This window comes from Homalodisca vitripennis, chromosome 3 (assembly GCF_021130785.1).
Source record: "Homalodisca vitripennis isolate AUS2020 chromosome 3, UT_GWSS_2.1, whole genome shotgun sequence".
In the NCBI taxonomy this organism is placed as follows: Eukaryota; Metazoa; Arthropoda; class Insecta; order Hemiptera; family Cicadellidae; genus Homalodisca; species Homalodisca vitripennis.
The window spans coordinates 164,097,712-164,116,547 of NC_060209.1; the positions used below are offsets into that span (position 1 = coordinate 164,097,712).

Here is an 18,836-nt window from a genome sequence, read left to right on the forward strand (position 1 = left end):
CAGTTTTCACTTTTTTGTCCTTACAACGTGGACACAAGTGACATCTAGCTTGTTTAGCTAGCTTTGCCGGTGGGTTGAGGGGTAGCTGAGGATCCTCTATGTGTAGAATTGCCTTGATGGTAGCCTTCAGCTCCTTTGGAAGATTTGTTTCCAGTCTTCTTTCCATGTGAGGTCTTGCCAACTGCAGTCCCAGCTCCTTTAAAAATTGCCTTCGCTTCATATTCTCTAATGGTACAGTTTTTTTGAACAGGACCATTGCATTAACGCCTGCTTGGTCCAACATACCATAGAACATGCGGAGGGGCCATCGTCTAGTACCTCTTGATACACTGTATGCGTGTACCATTTTATCAAATGTATCTCCTTATGTAACTCCTTTAGTCGAGTTGTAAAACTCTATGACTTCAGGCCTTTTGGGAGTCTTTGTTTACATCAGGTTGGTTATGCATAGTTGACAGAATCAAAACGCATTTGTTCTTTTTAGGAGTAAATGATGTAAGCATCACTTGACCAGAAAATCCAAATTGTGTTGTGTTGACAGGCTTTTGTTTGTCCTGCCAAAAATGAGGTAGGAATTTCTCTTTTGTTGCGCCTTACAGTTCCTACAAGTGTTAAGTTGTGATCTTTGGCCATTTGCTCAACAAGAGGCACAGACATAAACCAGTTATCACATGTTATGTTGCGACCCGTACCATGTATTGTTTTTGTCAGATTGTTTACATAATAATCAGCTGAAGTTTTACCTGGGTCTTTACCAATGTACGGAATTGCATCAATCATGTAGTAAGTGCGTGCATCACACAAAGTCACTATTTTAATTCCATAATTATCTGGTTTCTTAGCGATATAAACCTTAAATGGACATCGGCCACGAAATGCCAGCAATTGCTCATCAATAGTAACATAAGCATGGGGCTCATAAACTGATTTGCATTTATCAATGAAGTTCATCCAAAGCTCTCTAATGGGGGCAAAATTGTCTTTTGTATTTCGCACGTCTTTGTTGTCGAATCTTAAGCATATCAGTAAAAACCTAAATCGATTTTCAGTCATAACACACTTATAAAACTGTGATCCATAAGGAGACCACATTTCAGAAGTGCTAAGGTGCCCATCTTTCTGTGATCCTGCTGTGTATAGCAAGCCAATCAAAGATAAAATTTCAGTTGAATCAGTATCACATAAATACCTTTGAGGAGAGGTAAAATTTTTCTCTACGCTCAGCTATCTCTGTGTTTGTATGAATGACAATCATATTTATGGCTGACTGGTCTAGCAATATTTTAAAAGCATCCTCTTCAGTTGTTATATTTAGAGCTGTTCCCCTTGCATGAGGTATACGAATTATATTTCTATTAGCTGTTCTAGTAGTAGGAGGTGGTACAAGTGACCAAGTATAACCATTTTTACCTTTTACTATAGGTCCTTGTACTTGAGACGCAGGATTATCCGGTTTCCGAGTCAGAAAGCAGCTGAAGAATCATAGTCGGGTCGGGTATTCAGTATTGTCTTCCACAGATCTTCATCAATTATCACACTGTCTTCACCCTAACATATCTCTAACTATATCACTAAAGTTTGGGTCTATTGTACTTGCCATATTATAATAAAACTTTAAACACAGCACTCTGCAATTGGACATACACCGAAGGCAACAGGGGTTATGACGTCACCCCAAGCAATTATTTATAGTCACTTTGAACTGAATCAAACACACCTTGTTTATCTCGCGGTGCGGGCACAGACTGGGACTTGCTTGTTAGAATAGATAAAATATCAAGATCATATTAGCACGTAATTGCCACAACAACTAACAAAATATTATTCAGTGTGTGGGGTTTCGCGTAAACCCCTGTTGCCGGTTCTAGGGTTTAATAGTGCTACCGCCCAAACCAGCAAGATAAGATATATCAACAATACGTGAAATTTTTAAACCCACCCCCCCCCCCCCCCACCCCCCCCCCCCCCCACCCCCCCCCCCCCCCACCCCCCCCCCCCCCCACCCCCCCCCCCCCCCACCCCCCCCCCCCCCCACACCCCCCTTGTTATGGCTGAATTCACTCATCTGAGGAAAAACTTGAATTACTATTTTAAGTGAAAACTGTTATTACATCTTAAAGGAATATTATTCAACTGTTATAGAAAATTAGTTCCTCCTGATTATGGCACTCTATGAAACATTAGATTTCGACAAGAATTGTTGAAGGTATTAGTGTTGCAAAAAGTGCTTACATAATCGTTGCAGCCAATACTATTATTACCATCCACCGCAAGGGTTATATTATCAATTGTATTTTAAGTCATGTCAGGCACCATAATAATAGACTGTGGTGGATGCACGTTACTGATACTCCCACTGTCCTATAGTCGGTACATTGGTCGTGTCCTAGTGTAGGTGTTAACTCATTGACTCTGTTCATCAGACCCCAGGACAGAATATTTTAATGACAATAAAAAAAATGAATGAACAACATAAGTTACATTTTTATTTTTTTAAATTTATAGTTTATCTATTGGACAAGAAATATTTTATGTAAATTTGTTTGAAAAAAAATAGCAAGCCTTAAAATATCAGAATTAAAATACAGCATTAATTAAATAATACCATATCCTAGCACTAAGTTATATAAATAATACCAATCTAACAAAAATTTCCAAATGAAGTCACAAAGGAGGTGATAAATGAGGTAAAAAAAGTAATACGTCAAAGGGTTAAATCTTTTGGTTCCCCTCCCTTCCTTTCAACACCCATCATAATTAATTTGGTCAAAAATCAATTCCTCAATGAAAATTCCTCCATCAGTTGAAAAAAAAACTAGCTTTTGTTCTTATAAAGTGGTGATTGGCTCTCACTGTCCAGACAAGTAGCTGAAACAGTCAGTATCTACTAGTGATGTTAAACGATCTATAGTTCAAAATCAGTTATTTCACAAATACTTGGAACCAAGAATTGTGAACGGTTTCCTACTATAATCCTTACTGGGACTGAACTAAAGAAATAATGAAACAATACTTTACCTGTGTGTTATAGTTTAATATTTAATAAGATATTAACTTGTTGTGGTTAATTGTTAAGTAATACTGCTCTGGTTGTTTCAGGAATACTCAAGCTGTGGGTAATTCGGGTGGCAGAACCAAAGTCAGTAAGAATCAAAACTGTTCCCCTACCTTTGTACTAATAACATAGGTCACCCTTGGCAACTCTATACATGTTTATAGAGGGAATAAACAACAACAAAGCTACTAACTGCTTATGTTAATTTAAATGTGATGTGCCTCTTGTTACTACTCTTTGCTTTAGCAATGACAGTGTAACTTAAGAAAAAAATAATTTTTACGATACAAAACTCTAAAATTGCTGAAATGACAAAGATGAATATGTTGCAGTTTTTTTTTATATAAACAAGTATTTGTGATCACTTACAGAATGTTATACCTTAGATCAATTTTTATAACATTTATTTCACCCCTTTTAGGCTCATGATGTATTATTGTTCTATATATTAGAGCATAATACAAAATTGCAGTTAAACTAAACTATTGGTGTAACAAACTGCAAGAAATATATATGTTTATTTTAAGTATTAATTGAAATTAATTGTTATAAGTATTTATCCTGATCTATTGTTGTGCAAAAATATTATTATTCTAAAAGACATTACTTAATTCTTTGGAGACCTTAATAAAAAATATTCTGTTCAGAACTATTCTGAGGTCTTGTACCAAAAATAATATCTTAACTCCTACAACAAATATTGTAGTAACTTTAGCACTAAAATCATTATAATAAATTTAAATGCCTTTTTATAGGATAAAAAAATAAAATGTATAGAAATAGGTAATATAAAAAATATAAAATTAAAAATATTTATAAAATAAAACAAAATTTATGTTTAATTTAAAAAAATATTTACTACTGGAACAATTCTTACTCAACAAAAAAGTATACTCGTGAAATAGTGTTTATACTATAATGATCCAAACATAAAATGCAGAGTTTGAATCAGCTTATCAACTGCTATAAATATATTTTAAGTCCATATAGGTATTCTTTGTTAGATTTAATTTTTAAGTAAGTTTCTTCATAATAAAAGTGTTAGCCAGTTTGGATATTGAATGAGGGGCAGCTCCTGACTCGGACCATTCGCCAAGCAATTGAATTAATTTACATAGGAATTATGTTTGATATAAAGAATACAAGGTACTTCTAACTTGTAGCCTTGAAGTCGATATGTCAAGAATTCGTTTATCAATAATTTTATTCTGCGGTATTCCAATAATTTAACTGTATAGTTCTATTTTATAGGTTCTAAACTGTTGTAAAAAATGAGTTTTTATTTGATTTATTTCTCTTTGGTTTTCAAATTATGATGATATTTTCTTCTGATACCTTACCTAATAGAACTAAACTGCTTCTTCAACCATTATATTAGGCTATGCATTCATCACCTACTTTAGTAAGTGCTGGTATCTATGCCCTAATGAAGAACTGGATAATACAACGTACCATATATATATGTGTGTGTGTGTGTGTGTGCGTGCGTGCGTGTGTGTGTGTGTGTGTGTGAGTGTGATTGTCATTGATATAAGATTATAGAAAGTAAATAGATAAATAAATATATGGTATCAATTTACAATAACGTGACCATGGAAAGGTATGTTCATTTTTTTTTCCTGAAAACTACAATTTTTCCTGAAAACAATAGTGAAGAAAAAATTCGTCTGCAACGAAAATCAAAAGGAGTTACGATTTTTTGAAATCCTCTGAAAACTCTGTTTTTTGACAGTACCTCTGGCAATTTTACTGAAATGATGACGTTAATCCTGTCAACGATGCCTGCCCGCTGCGCAGTGCTGCGCACTGCTTGCTCTTTTAGAAAAAAAATTAACTCGAGCTTGCAAAAGTCGAATCCCAGATCACGTGATGCCCCTGATCCTTAACCCTCCAATTGTTGTTCGACAAAAGTTTGTCGGTTATTTTCCATCCTTAATGCAATAATGCCCGAAAGGCATCAATATAATACAATGATATACTTTCTCCCCAGTTTATATGCACCTGTGATAATAATAACTTGGCTATAAATGCCCAACCCATGAAAAAAAAAGTCCATTTTTCATGGTCACAGTATTGTAAATAAATACCATATATATATATCTTTATTTTCTCTAATTTTATATCAATGACAATCATATCTGAGAACATTTCCTAATCAGGTTTTAACTGTAATGAAATTTCTAAGCTTAACACAGTAAGGTGTGTCACCCAATCAGGAAATTAATAATGCCAAGTTTAAATTGATTCTATACGCAAAACACGTTTATAACAAGAAGTATGAGGTTATAATATTGAATAGTTAAGTGTAAGAATTCAAATCAGTACTGTCCAGGTTGAGCGTCTAATAGTCCGGGAGTCAATAGGGGTTGAGCATGCACTAGAATCCTGACATATGTTTATTCTTGAATTATTGCTAAATGCTCTATAGTGATTATGAAACATTGATGTCGCTCCTCTGTATGTCGACAACATTGTGGGTGGGGGGTAAAGAACTTGATGGAGTACTCAAATTTCTTTGCTGCCCATATCTCAAGAACCTTTACAGATAAAACATTTTAACTAAAGCGATCTAATAGCTGAAAACATATACTTTTGAAAACCTTCTTAAATAAAGTCCTATCTTTAGTTGTTTATGAGTTAAAAATAAAATATTTTTCAATAATACACTTTCAGGTAATCTTTAGGTTTATTTTTTAATTTTAATTAAATTAAACCTTAAAAATTCCCAAACATATGCTTTTACTATAATTTAAAATAGATAGGTATTGTTAATAGTAATTTGAGACTTGGAATGTGCAAACAACAACCAAAAGTGTTCGTCATCATTGCCCTACTCCCAAAAGATGAGCAGGCCGACTTGTCTAGTCCGGGAGACAGTGAGAGTGTAAAGTGCACTAAAAGCTTGACACAATTTTATTCTTCATTATTGTTGAATACAATATAGTGAAATTGAAACATGATGTTGTAAGGGGATCGGCTTCTCCTTTTTTAAAAAAACAAAAGAAACAAACAAAGAAGAAAGATGTTCGCGCTCCCCAGTGTGGTCGTGGGAGGCGTGATGTACATTTCCACCCATATCTCAAGAAACCGTTAGAAATTAAATGCTATAACCAAAGCGATTTAATAGCTAAAAATATTTACTTTCAGTAAGTTTATTACAACAAAGTTACATCTTTATTGTTTTTTTTTTATTTTTAGGTAAAAACTAAATTTGTTAGAATAATACACTTTTTTACTAAATTTTTTAATCAATACGACAGTTCCTTAAAAACCCTTCGTTTGAGAAAATAAATATTGTAAACGGAGTGATTGATCAAGATTTCTTCGTATTGTACTAAAAAGGAAGTAAGATTTTTTTTAGATATTCAAGCAGGAAATAATAGTATAAAACCATAAAGAAATATACAATTCAATTAAGAGGAGGACTTGAAAATGTCTTTCACAGAATATGAAAATAATGGCTAAGAAGTGAAGAAAACATTTTATCCTCCAGTGTGAGCTCAACATTAAGGAAAATGTCCCAATTCATGATATGTTTGAGTCGATTGACCAGCGACCCAGTTTAGCATATCCAAACTGCCTTCTTCACGAAAGTATAAGTATGAATATCATCGAATGGAGACTGTTTGCGGTAAATGCCTGGAAGAACTAAACCTTCTTTTACACCTAGGAACAAATAATTGGTGAAATGGTTCATTTTTTACACACATGTTGATCTTGTGTATGGTTGTTAAATTAGCATCAATACTTTGTTGAAGAAATGTAAAAATGGCCTGTGTGAATGAAAGTACTGGAAAGTTACTTTTATTATTAAAATGCACAGTGACTCATCAAGGATTCTAAAACTGTGTTTATGTTATATTACTTTCCTAGAAAGTATCATACATGTAAAATATGTTATTTTGGAGCAAAAAGTGTTTGTTTGTAGTCTGGTTGCTGTGAAGTGATTGTCTTTTAGGAAAATTGTTTACATTCTTTACAACTCATCTAACATCGGTCTAGTGAACTTTTTCTTGAAGTAATTATAGAAATATGTTTCTGAGTACTATACTAATCTTGAAGAAGAATCCTGACAGCTCAGTTCTTCATATCAACATAGAAAATACTACAAGCTTCAAATATAATAAATATCTTAACTGTTAATATTTTTATTTAAGAACTCCAAGAGAGTTCAATATTATACTCAAAACCCGTACACTTATACTTAGGGGGTATAAAATTTGGTCTTAATCTGATCACAAGTTTCCGAGTTGTAAATTTTCAAAGTTGCTGTTTGGTTGGAAAGTGTCAAAAAACAATATCTTTTTTTCATTTTAACCTATATAAAAACTGAAAGTTATTGTTTGTCAATAATTTGCTTTATATGTCTAAATTCAGGAATAAACAAGTAAAAAAGCTATATTTTAATGCAACTCTCATTAAACTCAGGTGTTTTTATTCAATGGTAGATCAACGATAAAACAGATCTCAACTAAGTCTCTTGTTCACAAGTACTATTTATAGCCATAATTTAAAATCCAGTCCTAAATTCAGTTAGTTCAGGGGAGGAGAACTCGAGAATAGTACTTTCATTATGATAACAACTTGTGTCTCTCAAAGGTGTGATTTACTTTTCCTGTCCTTCTATGTACACTTCTCGGAATTTTTATTTAACCAAGGTCGACTCACAACACTTTTCCTTCAGCTTGATTCACTCTCTCCAGATAATCAAGATCTGATTGAGTTTTGTATTGACTATGGTATAATATCTTTAAATATATATTCACAAATATTGTTTGGAATCAGAATTGACACAAAACTCTATCTATTCATATGACTAATGCCTAAAATTGCTTTAAAGAAATTAACATTGATTTAATAATATTAACACTTTTTGTTGCTTTACATTTTAATTTTAACATATTTTATTAAGTTAAACAGTTAATTTTTTTCAAAATTTACTGAATTAAATACATTTTGATGCTCTGCAGGTTTATAAAATGTTTTATTGGAAATTACTGTTATTTTTGGTCTTTAAATACTGAGTAAAAAATATGCTTTGCAGCCAGCAACTACTTCTGCTATGAAAATCTCTCTTCAAGAACGTCTTAAGAAAAAGAGACAAGCATTGATCAATAGGCAATGTAAGTAAATGAACCACTAAACATTTTATTTATTATTTATTTTTAAAATACTTTATTTGAAATTTTTTGTAAATTGGCATTCATTAAAAATACTGGATAATGAAATATGGGTTGTAAATAATAAATTGAAAGATTTAGTTGAATGTTAGCTTCTACAAGCAAAACCTTTTTTTCTGTGAATTGCCTTTTTAGTGTGTCATGTACTATATCTATTATGAGGAATAGTTTTTGTATCAATGAAGGCTAAAAAGTTTCAGACCATTGATGAAACATTGTTTTAAAACCTTTTTCACACAATGAATCAAGTGTCAAATTATTAAAAATACAATTTATTTTTCTGGAAATGTTTTTATAAAACTATTTTTAATATTCTGTAAATTACAATCTGCCATTAATGGAAGACATTTTAAGACTTAATTTTTTTAAATAGTTGTAGATATACATAAGACATATTTTATATTGTGCAAAACAATTCAATCTAAATCTCTCTTTCATTATAACCTATAAATGATTTCATTCAGGCAGTTCATGTGTTTATTTGGTTTTTGTTCATGTCACAGATCACCATTGTAACATGAACAAAAACCAGAATTGGGTATATGTGAGATAGATACCAGTGTATCGTCTGTGACAAATAATATTTCAATATTTATTTATATTGGCCCCTAATGTTTACTTTTTTGTACATCAGATAAGGCAGACAAACGAGCTGAACGCTTGAGGCAAGAAAAGGCTGAGCAAGAACGTCAAGATCGAGAAGATGAAATGAGAGAAATCTCTATAAAAATGAGAAGGAGGTTAGTTGTGTCCCAAAAATATTAGTGTTAATAACATAACTTATAGAATTATTCATCATCAAAAAGAAAAATTGTATAAAAAGTAAAGACATGGCAATGTTTTAATTCTAGACAATAATATCTTGCTAGCTTTACATTATACAGTATATAAACACACACACATATATTTTAATTCTTTTTTTGGATTAAATTGACAATTTAATTAGGTGTTATTACTTCCGTCAAATCCAATAACAACCACGAGATGTTGTCAAAAGTTACATGTTTTGGGTATCACAAGTCCACTGTTGTGATATGTAGGCCTACAAACTTTTAATACGTCTTTGTGAAATGAATGTTTGTTTGTTGTGTTATTTGTGTTGTATGAGTTTTATTACAAAATCAAAGTCATTCAGCCAATCCAATTTTATGGTGTGTCTGATGATGAATATTATCCAACCTATTAAATATAATTATCTAATTAACTGTCATTACATTTATCACTCATTACACTATTTTGAGTGTAAAACTCTTCTTAAGACAGAATGTAGTAATTACCTCCCATTAAGCAGTATTTTGGAATGAATTATGTAAATTATTGTATTTTGTTCAAATAGTAGACATGCAATAGATAAGTAAGTGATGTGTGGCATATTGTTTAGAGAGCGACAGAAGAGGCATCAGTACTATGAGGCAGATGAATCTAACGCAGCAGAGAACTCGGACGAGGATGACCGATTGAGCAATGCAACATCTGGTTCTGGCAGTGAGAAAATACCTTCTGATTCTGAAAAAAGGTAATGTTATAAATTAAATTGTAACTTTAAAGCAGAGATATTTTATCATTCACTATACTCATTCACCACTCTTTGGCTTCCCTATTATCATCTTGCCGTATGTACATTTATCAAAGAATTGTAATAAAGAATATTAACAATAGACTAATAGGTAAAATAACTCAGATATTCTCCTCACTGTATTAATATTGTGAAAGAAACAGTTTTATTCCTTACAATATAAGCATAGAACTTGTTACGGTTTTAATCTGAATGAGGACTTGTTACAATTGTACGAAATCGATTCATTGGTCCGAGTTTACAAGGAAATGTACAACAGTTACAGTTGTCCAAGTAGCAAATGTTAGAGTGCTAAATGTCTAAATAGAAGGGAGTAACTGCTTTATTGCTCCAAGTGTTAAATGTCAGTTTTATTTATCTGGGTTGCAAGTGTCCAAGTAGAATGTAGCTGTGTGCAACTGTGAACCCACCCAACCGACCTGGCTTCTCTTACTTTTACATCACTGGCACACAATGCACAGTAGTTGGTAGATGTATCTCTGATGTGTCTGTTGGTAAAACTTGATTTATTCTTAACACCAGTATTAAACACATACACATATTTTAAATACATAAATGATGGAAAGCATGGTTTCTGGGGAATCAAAACAAAACAGAAAGACAAGTAATAAAATATTGATTAAAATAAAAGAACAGCTTGTTAAATACTTATTCATAAACGATAATGTATTGAAGAATTGTAAATAAGAAGAGTTTGATAAGACTAAACGTATCTCGTAGACTATCATCAATATTTTGTAATAAATAAATTAAGTAATACGAATCCAAGACCTTCTAATGTTAATTTTCTTTGATTTAAATATGCTACGATAAATAGAAAAAGTTACTTGTAGAAAATTTAGTGGGTGTTTGGTATAATGCATGTCCTTAGCTTCAGTTTTTTCTCTGATATGCGATAGATAACAATGATAGAAAACCCATTATTATCCATGGACCAATATTACTTAAAAAAAAGTATATATTTATATTATACTTGTATAATATAAATACATAATAATATAATATATAATAGTACATAATATATATTATACTTGTATAATATATATATATATATATATATTATTTTAAATAAAATACATTTAAATTAAATATTGCAAGTACATTTATTGTCTTTAGAAAGATAAATAAACTTTGAGAGGAAGAAATTAAAAAAGATCTAAAAAGTAAGACTAATACTGTGGTTGCATTTTGTACGTAGAGCGGCCAGTCTGGTTCACAGTTAGACGTCATTTCTATCTAATTGGACAAATGAAACTCAAACATTTTGCACCTGGAGCAATGAGGCAGTTTCTCCATTCTAATTGGACATTTGGTACTTGGATCAACGAAACTGTGAATTACTTGGCCATTTGTTACTCAGACGACAGAAACTATTTGAAAATTGGACCAGTGAAATGCTCCCAATTGTACAATAGATTAAATCAAACCTACATTGTGAAAATTCTCAAAATTGAATAACATAATATGTTAATTATTTTAAAGTGTAGTGAATTTGTGAAACTTGTCTAGGTCATGGAATCGAACATCAAGAAAAACAAAAGAGCAAGATTTGGACAGATCACGAAATAGCCGAGAAAGGGACAGGAGCAGAGGTAGATCCTCGAGGAGAGACAGTGATTCGAGAAGAGTGAGGGAACGATCCGGAGACAGAGATAGAAGACAGAGGAGAAGTAGAGAGAGGGAAAGGTCTCGAGGACGAGACAGATCAAGAGATAGGAGGGATCGGTCAAGAGAAAGGGAAAAGTACAGACGAGAGAGAGATCGCTCAAGAGACCGAGGCAGAGACAGATCCAGAGATAGAGATAGAGATAGGAACTTTAGTCGCCACAGTAGAGAAAGAGATTACGAGATTAGTGGAGTCTCTGTCAAGAAACCAATTAGGTACAGTATAATGATAGTTTTTATTCCTTTAAATATTCTAAATATAATATAACCCTCTTAAAATATGTTCTCCTGCATGTACTGTGTGTGTTTTTTTTTTTTTTTTTTTTTTTTTTTTTAATTAGAAAATTTTTTCAAACGAGTATTCTATTACAATGCTCATAATTTTCTTCAGAAATTACTTTTTTAAGATTGGTGGATACACTAGACAGAAGGATTGTGATGGTAGTGGCACCACTGCTACTGAGTGGTAGAAAGGGTCTTGTCTGTGTTAAAGAACCAAGCTGCTCGCTTTCAGTCAAGTCAGTACAGATAGCGAGTTGATACACACATGACCTCGGTGGGCGTTTTTTAAACAGACTTTTCAGTACTCATCCTTGATAGTTTGAATACACCATTGGAACTAGATATCACTTAAAATTACAAAAATGTGATGTAGAGGGCAAAATATTATGAAAAACTGAGACTGGAATAGTTGCAGATGGTACCTTATGATAAACTCATGAACGTACGATGACTGTGTTTGTAGCACTTGAGATGCATACAAAATTATAAAGGTACGGTAAAAAGTTTATTAAATTGTTGAGGGATAGTAGAACGATCAGACTATGTAAAGATAACAATGGTTTTAAAGATATGAGTCAATAAGTTAGAATTTAACTAGACATTCATTTTAACACTTAGCGAGCCAAGGACTTTAGATCGCTGTCATGTTAAAAATAGTGGCAAGAGCCAATTTCTGAGTAAGTACAAAATACCTTTATAATTTAATTATCTTTTAAAATCTTGTGTATAAAATCAATATTAACCCATTGAGAAAACAATTAACGTAGCCTCTCTAGGACTGAATGTTTGTATTGATTTTGGCAAAAATGCATGCATGTACTAAAATATTAATAGAATGCGTTTTGATGAATATAAATTAATCAGATTTTCAGGACATTTTAGTCTATTTAGTTGCTCTACAATAGTGTTAGTGTGGTAAGAAAAACAAAAAATCAAAAGCAACTGTCAATATTCTATTACTTTTTTTTGTTTATATGTTTCAATAATTTTTATTCAAAACAGCACAATGTTTTTAACATGGAAAACCAGTGTGTATTGAATTACTTAATTATAAAGCATAATAACAAAACAATCAAAATTCGCTTACATTTTTTAACTTTTTGATGATTTTATGACAAGCTCCGGAATTAGTTGTCTGGAGATAAGATAAAACTGTTACATTCACTTTTTATTATTAAAATGATAATTAAAATAAACTATCTACATTACATACAATGACCATTAATTTACTTTTATAATTCACTTTTGTGTCAGTATTTGAGTATCTTTGACATCCCAATATCTCACTGTCCAAGTATCTATCTACTTTTGAAGTATGCAAATTGTCTTGTTCCATGAGGTAGTGGAAGAACTAAAAACTCATTCAACAACTATAAAATGTAAAACACTAAACATTGAAAATACGATACATAGAATGTAAGCAGAACATTGAAGTGACGAAAATTGAGCATATGGCAAAATGTAAACAATAACAAAACAAGCTATTAGTTATGGTTTCAGTTTGCAAACATAATGAATCGAAACAGAATGATTGCTCATAAGGATGCAGGAGGGCACAAACCTGCGTTCTAGCGGAAAAACAAACAAATACGTGATTTTTAGCGTCTAAAAAGAGCACGAGTGTCGCTCGGACAAGATTTATTCAGTCTCACTCGGCCGCAACAAGTGACGCTTGGGCAAGTTCCCCAATGGGTTAATTAATAGAACTGAAATCAGTATGTAATATTATCAAGTGACAAGAGCCTCATATCAGTTTTACTTAATTTAAATTTAATTATACTTGGGGTAAAGAATCTTGATTTAAAATGTAACATGTTTGAAAACATCTTTTAAAGCTTTATATTACAACTTTGAATAATACTTTAGTTCTTAAAACTAAAAAAGTAAAATTTATTTTATTGTAAAAATTGTATTTTATGTTTCATACAGGCCCCTGGTGGATTATTAAGAGTTCCTGGAATTTCATTGTTGATTGAAATATATGAAGACTGAATGGATAACAGATTTTATATCTGATAGTTGTTACAATTCTGTGTTGTTAAGTTGAAGATTGAATTACTTATCTGTAATATATATATTTTGTTTTTACCATATTAATTTAGAATGACTCGTATATTCAGTTGTTTATCTCCGTGTATGTCATTCAACTTCTTAATATACTAAAATAAGTAATTTGAGCAATTGAATATTTACATATCATTTAATGTTTTGATTTTTATTTAGTGGGGTATAGTATAAAATTATCCCAGTCATTTTTCTAATCAACAGCTTTCTGGAACAGCTTTTTTGGTTAATGTATGTATACATTATGCAGTATATGTCACTGTGGCTTTGTTAAGAAATAAATCTTTATAATAAATAGTGTTGTCATTTTTATTTTATACAATTTTTCACAAAATTTGGAAAACATATTGCAATATGTGTACTGGTACTTGTTGCGTGTGTCTATTATCAGTCCTTTGACATGGTTGTTTTTTCGTGTGTGGTGACCAGTGGCGCACCCGGGGTGGGGGAGCTTAAGCCTCCCCCCACCCCCAACGACCTGAGGTCAGTATTATTGATATTTTTCTAGCAATTTGACTGCACAATATGGGTTATATAGGTTAAATAGTGAAGGTACATTTCCCATTTCTTTCAAATAAAATGATTGTTACTTGTTAGACGTATTTATAACACTGAAGTTAACAACACTACTTGAGTCAATGAGCTTAAGCATTGACCTATGCAAACAGCAGAACAGCCTTCCAGTTCTAATGTGACTGTGTAGTGTGTTTTGTTTTCGCCATGCCTAGTTGCTACAACGCTCACTAGTTGCGTTCAAGTTTGCGATTGGCCACTAGCGCTTTTGCTGTTTGTTAAGCATAGCGAAGGTTATAGTGTTGTCAAGTTGTGTTTATACTGTTAGTGATGAATGATAAAAGTAAAGCGAGTATACAAAACTATTTTAAACTGTTGAAATACCATAAATATGAGGTAAGTGATGTGGTTGGCAAGTGCGGTGATATTTTCCCCAATAAGGAGCTGTCTACAAAAAAGCCTAATGTTACGTTGGAGGAGGGCTCAGAAACAAATTGAAGCAGGCCTGAGGCTAATTTAAATAAAAAGACATGGGCATTTTTTATATAAAAACAAAAGGTTGACGAATAATGAGAAGTTAAATCCCAAATGGGTTCTTCTGTCATTTCAATTTTCCTTACAAATCATACGGGAATCAACAATGGAAACTTTTGTTTTTATGCTAAAACAATATTCTCGGCTTCCATATTATGGAATTGAAGATTCTGCATACTGCATAAATTGTTTGCTTTTCTCAAAACAAAGAAGTGTGTAAGAGTAATGCTCAACATATTGGTCAACATGAAGGTTATTGTAACTAGAAGAGTTTAATCTTAAAGATTCATGCATAAGTGTGGCTAACTTTTAAAGAGTTATGGTCAGCCAAATAAAACCAATTGACAAATCTGTAGATAGAGGAAAAGACATTCAAGCCAAAAATAATATTAAAAGAATAACTCCCATTATTTTGTGTGATAGGCAAAATATTGCCTTTAGGGGCCATAGAGATTATGGTGAATTTCAAATCAATTGTAAACCAATTGAAAATGGGGAAACCTTAGAGCTTTGCTCAGAGCCAGAATTGAAGGAGGAGAGCAACATTTAACAACTTATTTTGAGTCATGTAGCAGGAATGCATCATATATAAGTTGGAATTTACAAAATTAAGTTATCGATGCTTGCAACCAAGTTATAAGTGAAAAAATAGCAAATTAAGTCTAAGTTTTTTAGGGTCCTCGCTTATAAAACCCCTGGCGTTTCAACAGTTGAACAGTTTTCATTCTTTCTATTTTATGTGACATTGAATTCTCCAAACAACTATCAGTTTTGTGACCAATTTCTGAAGTTCATGCCTCTAACCTCTGCTATGGGTAGTCAGTTAGCAAAAACCTTAATTAAAGGTCTTGAAGACAGTAATATAGATGTCAATAACTTACGTGGCCAGGGGTACGATAGAGCTGCTGCCATGAGTGGGAGGTTAAATGGCACCTAGATTTCATCCAAGAAGCTACCCAACAGCAATAATGTGCATTACGCTTCTCATAGCCTTAACCTGGTGTCAAATGCATCTGAAGTTCTATCAATCAGAAACTGTTTCGGAATAGTAGAGAAGTTGTATAATTTTTTTCAACACTCGTAAACGACAAGGCATTTTACAAAAGTGCATTGAATCAGAGATAAATCTTGAAACCAACCAGAAAAAGCTTCTGCAGCTTTGTCCAACAAGATGGGTACAGAGGCATGATGCTGTTTTTGTTATGAAAGAACTTCTAAAACCCATTAAAGTAGCATTAGAAGAAATTACAAACTGGAACAATAGACAGTCTTCTTCGGGAGCTTTAGTGCTAGTAAACTACTTGCATCAAGTTGAATTTATAATTTCTCTCTTTGCATCAGATAAACTTCTTGGTTACACTATAAACTTAAGCAAAAAGCTGCAAGGAATTGATTTGGATTTATCATCTGTAATTACACACATTGAAACTGTACTTGGAAGCTTGAAATCCGTAAGAGGAAACGCAGATAAAGAATTCCATTCAATTTTTGAAGACTACCCAAATTGCCGCACCTTTGGTTACTTATTTGGTTACATACATAAGGAACCAATTTGGTTACTTAATTTCTATGCCTCGTACAGCTGGCAAACTCAAGACAACTGAACAGGACGGAGCAACACACCAACAGAAATGCCAGAAGTTTACAACAATCGATCTGTTTTTATCCCTAGGGTTGACTAATTATTTCATTGGAATCTCGATTCATCAAGCATAAAAACATATTAAAGGGTTTTGAGCGCTTAATGCTATTAGCAAATGTATCAAAAGCAGATACAAAATACAACTCAGTTTTATAAAGCTGTGTAATTTTTATAACAATGATATATTTGAAAATCCGTTCTAAAAAACAAAAAAAAATGCAATTTATGTGACAAGGACTTGTTTTTCAATATCCATACATTGTTTAAAATGTTGTGTAACGTCCCTGTGACTACAAGTATTGCTGAGAGGTCATTCTCTACATTATGTCGACTAAAGACGTACTTTAGGAATAATATGGGTACAAATAGACTGACTGGACTAACAGCATTGCATATTCACACCAGTTCACATATTTTCAGTTCTAAAAAAATCAAATAGAAGTCTGGATTTTGTTTTGTAAATCCATAGTTTGTGCTTATACTTTTGTTCCAATTAAATTTAAACTTTGAAAATCAAAATAGTATTTTTTTTCTTTTAAAAACAATATTAATAATCCAGTTATAATGTAATACATGTTATTATGTTACAGCATAACATTAGTAGTATAATATTATAATTGTAATTGTATAAAACCCAAACCATTTATTACTTGTTCTAGATAACTGACCTTACTCTTTAATGTAACGATTATGTATACAGTCCTGCAACTGTATCACTATTCATACAAGACTTAAAATTAATACATTTAATGGGGAAGTCCCAAACCAAAAGTCTGGGTTTGCCCCTGGTGGTGACCCCTACTTTTATGCAGAAATTTTGTATAAAAAAACTTATTTAAAGCCTCAATAGCTTAGCTAATTTTGGTCTGAACTTCATAATGTTTCACTTAGATACTCATATTGAAACTTAAAATAAATCTATAATATACTTTTATTTTGTAATTATTTTTGAACGCTTAATTTATTTTTTAATGTCAGATAAGAAAGAAACATAGTTCAACCAATGGTCAATTTTGCTATCTCAACATCACAGTATCAAAAAGTTAGTAAAGAAATATCAATGTTACTAATGTAAAGAATCCACAAGTAAGTCCTGGTAAAGAAGAACCACTCATTGCTTTGTTTACTCACAACGGCATGGCTAAAATCAACTGAGAGAGGCCTGAACATTGACAATATTCAACAAAATAAAAAAACTACATTAAAAAAAAACAGTATGAACATGTGTTTCTTGTTTTTAAAAAAATGCTACTTAATTAAAATAATACAAGAACTGGCCACAAGACACAGTTTAAACGTTGTGCATTATATGAACGTTAAACTACATAATGGGGTCATAAGTCGGTATTGACAAACCATGTTAAAAGGGTTGTGTATTCAAGTATTCAATGGTGCTGTAACATTAATTTCTAAAGTATAAATGGAATGTGTTTAAATTATTCTAAAATATTATAGCCGGTAAAATAATTGAACTCACAACGGAGAAATTGTAAATTTTTATTTTAAGTCTAAAATAAATAATAATCTATTTACAAATTAAATCCCTAAATACAATGTTGGACTATATGTACAATTAATTTACTCTTAGAATTCTCTGCATAAAACATTCTTATAATATAACTTGGCACTACAAGTCAAGGCACTTAGAGCCAAATCACATTGTGCAATGAACATGAGTATTGTACATTTATGGTCATTAACTTAAGAACACATCAAACTGAGCATTACAACTACAAGTTATTATTTAAGGTTGGATTATCAAAATCATCCTTATTCATTTAAAACTTATTCTGTACATTCAGTGTGCTTTTGCACTCAAGAAAAACATATGAAATAACTTTTACTGAATTGCTATATTTGAACTAATAATAGGTTTAAGAACCTATCAAATAATAATAATAATAGGTAAGCCTTCTGTCAAATATCAGTCCTACGAGTGATACATATAAAATCTACACAATAGAAGATTTTACATGTTTATGAGTCACTAAACATTGCAAAGTCATGATTTTCTATACTATATATATATTTTTAAACTGTATTTATAAAAAAATTTATATTTTCCCTACTTTTACCTTCGTTATCTTCAGTACACTCTTCAGAAAAAGGTAGTCACTGTGAAAGAAAAAAAATTAGGACAATTTTCATCATCCTAATGGGTCTACACAAACATCTACACGTAAATCACACGTGTTTAAAAACTGGTCAAAGTTTAGATAGATAACTGGGCATACAGACTGGTCAGTTCAGCTCTAGCCAATCCGTGGACGTATCTGTGCACCCAGTTATCTACCTAAACTTCGGCCAGTTTTTAAATATGTGTAT

The 18,836-nt window shown here is 31.9% G+C and overlaps 1 protein-coding gene across 1 annotated transcript; it reads left to right on the forward strand.

Moving 5' to 3' along the window:
* Positions 1–3,080: 3,080 nt before the first annotated feature.
* On the forward strand, positions 3,081–14,117 carry LOC124357741 (RNA-binding protein 25-like). The gene is made up of 6 exons (XM_046809762.1): positions 3,081–3,143; positions 8,100–8,178; positions 8,870–8,975; positions 9,617–9,751; positions 11,321–11,692; positions 13,688–14,117. The coding sequence occupies exons 2-6, from the start codon at positions 8,118–8,120 to the stop codon at positions 13,704–13,706; spliced, it is 693 nt and encodes a 230-aa protein (XP_046665718.1). The 5' UTR covers positions 3,081–3,143; positions 8,100–8,117; the 3' UTR covers positions 13,707–14,117.
* The last annotated feature ends 4,719 nt before the right edge of the window (positions 14,118–18,836 follow it).

Coding starts and splice junctions, on each gene's coding strand:
- LOC124357741 (XM_046809762.1), top strand. CDS start 8,118: ATGAAAATCTCTCTTCAAGAACGTCTTAAGAAAAAGAGACAAGCATTG. Junction 8,179..8,869: donor AGCATTGATCAATAGGCAAT/GTAAGTAAATGA, acceptor TTTGTACATCAG/ATAAGGCAGACAAACGAGCT. Junction 8,976..9,616: donor TCTATAAAAATGAGAAGGAG/GTTAGTTGTGTC, acceptor CATATTGTTTAG/AGAGCGACAGAAGAGGCATC.